This window comes from Talpa europaea (genome assembly GCF_964194135.1).
Source record: "Talpa europaea genome assembly, chromosome: 1".
Taxonomy (NCBI): Eukaryota; Metazoa; Chordata; class Mammalia; order Eulipotyphla; family Talpidae; genus Talpa; species Talpa europaea.
In genome coordinates this window covers 43745637-43748934 of record NC_140073.1, presented here as the reverse complement: position 1 = coordinate 43748934, position 3298 = coordinate 43745637, and the positions used below count along the sequence as shown (strand labels likewise).

General features: G+C 36.7%; 1 protein-coding gene across 1 annotated transcript; it reads left to right on the top strand.

Moving 5' to 3' along the window:
* Nucleotides 1-1309: 1309 nt before the first annotated feature.
* LOC311182490 (olfactory receptor 52E4-like) lies at nucleotides 1310-2248 on the top strand (the record flags this gene model as incomplete). The annotated part of the gene is given in 2 exon segments (XM_084251315.1): nucleotides 1310-1471; nucleotides 1475-2248. Coding segments are annotated over 2 exon segments (936 nt in total).
* Between the last annotated feature and the right edge of the window lie 1050 nt (nucleotides 2249-3298).

The following is a 3298-nucleotide window of genomic DNA, read 5'->3' as shown; positions in this document are numbered from 1 at the left end:
ATTTTTTTTAAAGTAAAATGTGCATATGCTTAAATGTATAAATCTTATCTCTACATTTTGGACAAATTCTTGTATGCTATATTTTCTATCTTCTCAAAAACTCTTCTTAAGTCACTTCCCTGAGCAGTGAATAGATATTTTCTGTATCTAGGTTCTTATATGATCTAAAACTTCTATAAATATAATATAAAAATAATATCTATAAAGGATATTAAGTAGTTAGTAGTCCCTCATAACTAGAGCAATCAGTAGTTCTATATAATGATTTTAGATTCATCTATGTTGTTGAGAGGAATTTCATTATGCAAACATTCCAAAATTAATTTATCTATTCACTTGTTGATAAGTATTTGGGTTGTTTTCGCCTTAGAGTATTTATGTATAAAACTGCTATGAGCATTCTTGTACAAGCCTTTGTGTGGAAGAATGCTTTCATTTGTCTTAAGTAAGTACTCAGGAACTCAACTGGATATTTTAGGAGAATCTGTTGCTCCACATCTTTGCCAGCATTTGATCTTGTCATGCATTATCATCTTGGTCTTCCTAGTGGACTGTGTAATATGTTGTTGTGGTTTTAATGTACAGCTCCTGATGCCTAGTGATTTTGAGAATAATGCCATTTGTATGTTTCCCTTTATCATTTGTCACTTTAAGTCTCTTCCTTTTCTACTGCTTGCTTTTACTATCTTTTAGTTGTAAACATTTTACATGTTCTTGACAGAAATTCCTTTTCAGAAACAAGGAATTGTGATTATATCTTTAGACTTTAGGTATTTACAAAATATCGTCCTTTATTAAAGCAAATAAAAGGAAGGTAACACCAAGAGAGCGGGGATTATGGCAATTAGATGAGGTTCATAATTGGTTTTTCCTCACCATCAAAGTCATAGTGTCTCCCTATCCCAATTCCTCACTCTTTTTTTCATGACATTTTAGGGAGTTTTCACTTATCTATCTTTTCAACTCAATAACCAAAGTAATGTGTGAATGTTATAAAAGTTCTGGTTACCGAAAGGCTATTCAGTTGACATTAGCATATGCAGATGAGCCTTTTGCAAACAATGAGGTAAAGATGATCTTGGCTCACTATACCACAGAATCATCAGAAAAGTTGGTTCCTAACTTCTGTAACCACCATGGAATTTTAAAGGATAGAGGTAATAATTTAAATAGCTAATTGTACTTTAATTCCCTTCATTATAAGATTTTAGTTGGTATGTTATCATATACAGTGATTTCCAACCACCATGTACTCTATTATGTCTCCCCAGAAATAACTGAAGACAGTCTTTTCCGAGCCCTCAGCAGGATGTCCTCTGTCAATGACACTGCCTCATATCCCTCTGCCTTTCTTCTGCTGGGTATACCTGGTCTGGAAGCTTTCCATATCTGGATTGCCTTTCCTTTCTTTGTAGTTTATCTAATAGCATTTGTAGGGAATGTCACAATCCTGTTTGTGATTCACACTGAGTAGAGTCTTCATCAACCTATGTTCTATTTTCTGGCTCTCCTATCCTTTATTGACCTTGGCCTCTCCACTTCTACAATTCCCAAGATGCTGGGCATCTTCTGGTTCAACCTTAGGGAGATAAGTTTCGAAGGCTGCCTCATCCAAATGTTCTTTATCCATACCTACACCGGTATGGAATCTGTTGTACTCTTAGCTATGGCAATTGACAGATTTGTTGCTATCTGTTACCCATTGAGATATACAACTATTCTCACCAACAAAGTGGTAGCCATCATGGCCTCTATTGTAGTGGGGAGACCGGTCCTCCTTGTCATCCCCTTCTGCCCTCTTCTCAAAAGACTGCCCTTCTGTGGACACTACATTATCCCTCACACCTACTGTGAACATATGGGAATCGCCCGTCTTGCCTGTGCTAACATAAAAGTCAACATCATCTATGGCTTATTTACCATTGCTGCCCTCATCCTTGACTTAGTCCTTATTGCCGTCTCCTATGTTCAAATCCTACGAGCTGTTTTCCGCCTTCCTTCCAGGGATGCCAGACTCAAGGCACTTAGCACATGTGGTTCACATGTTTGTGTCATCTTAGCCTTTTACACACCAGCATTTTTCTCTTTTATGACTCACAGGTTTGGTAGAAATGTTCCTCGCTACATTCACATCCTTCTGGCCAATCTGTATGTGGTTGTTCCTCCTAGTTTAAATCCAGTAATTTATGGGGTCAGGACAAAGCAAATTCGGGACCGAGTTGTGAAAATATTTGTAAAGAAAGAGTGACCCAAAAGCGTACAGAACTTAATATATTCTTCCATGCTAAACTTCTGCTTGTACATCTCTCAGTAAAAATAGATTGTGTAAATGTCACTCAAACATTCCTTCAGCCTTTATTAATACATTAAACTCACATTCAATGGTTTGTTTATGTAATTTCTACCTTGACTTCAATAAACTATGCTGGTTTTTCTCACTGAAGATGAGAAGAGATTATGGGGCCATGTAAAATATGTAATGAAATTATGAATGTTTGAGTACACCAATGTCTCCATGACAATAGGAAAATTTATGTACAGATTTGAAAAAAAGGAAGATTCTGGTGGCATGAAATTCTTTAGGATTTGACTCTGTCTTTCAATTACCTATTTGTCTGCCAATAACAATACTTTCATCTGGATAATATTTTTTTAAAGATTTATTAATTTATTTATACAAGCACTGGGTACAGTCAGAAGCGTGGGAGGGTGAGAGAATTCATCAGAGCGGGGAACAGAGCAGGCAGACCAAAGAAATACACTGCTAAGGGGAGCAGCAGGCGGCAGGAAAGGTCTGCGCGCCATGTGGGACCCTCGCCAGCGGCCAGGGATTGAACGGGTGCTGCAGAGGCTGCAGACAGCTTTGCAGCCAGCGCTCAACCGCTGCTCCACCAGGGGAGGCCCAGGATAATATTTCTTAATATCAGTCAGAGGATTATTTCTACCTGCAGATTATTTATCCCTCAATTCTTTCTCTAAAAAAATGAAACTCATTCTATGTTGCCAGGTCCACATTATGAAACAAAACCAGTAAAAGGCATTCATGAAAATAAATTTATTTATCAAATTGCACAAAAAATGAGTTGAAAAATTATTGACAAACACTATGCAAATTAAATTCTGTGATAACTAACAGAATGATATATCATGAACAAGTAGCACATCCCACAAATACCAGGGTAATTTGGCATTTAAAAAGCAATCAATATATTTTCCCATACTTCCCAACAAAATTAACATATTATCAGATTAAAATACATAGAAAAAAACATTTGGCATACATCAGGAATTAACAAAT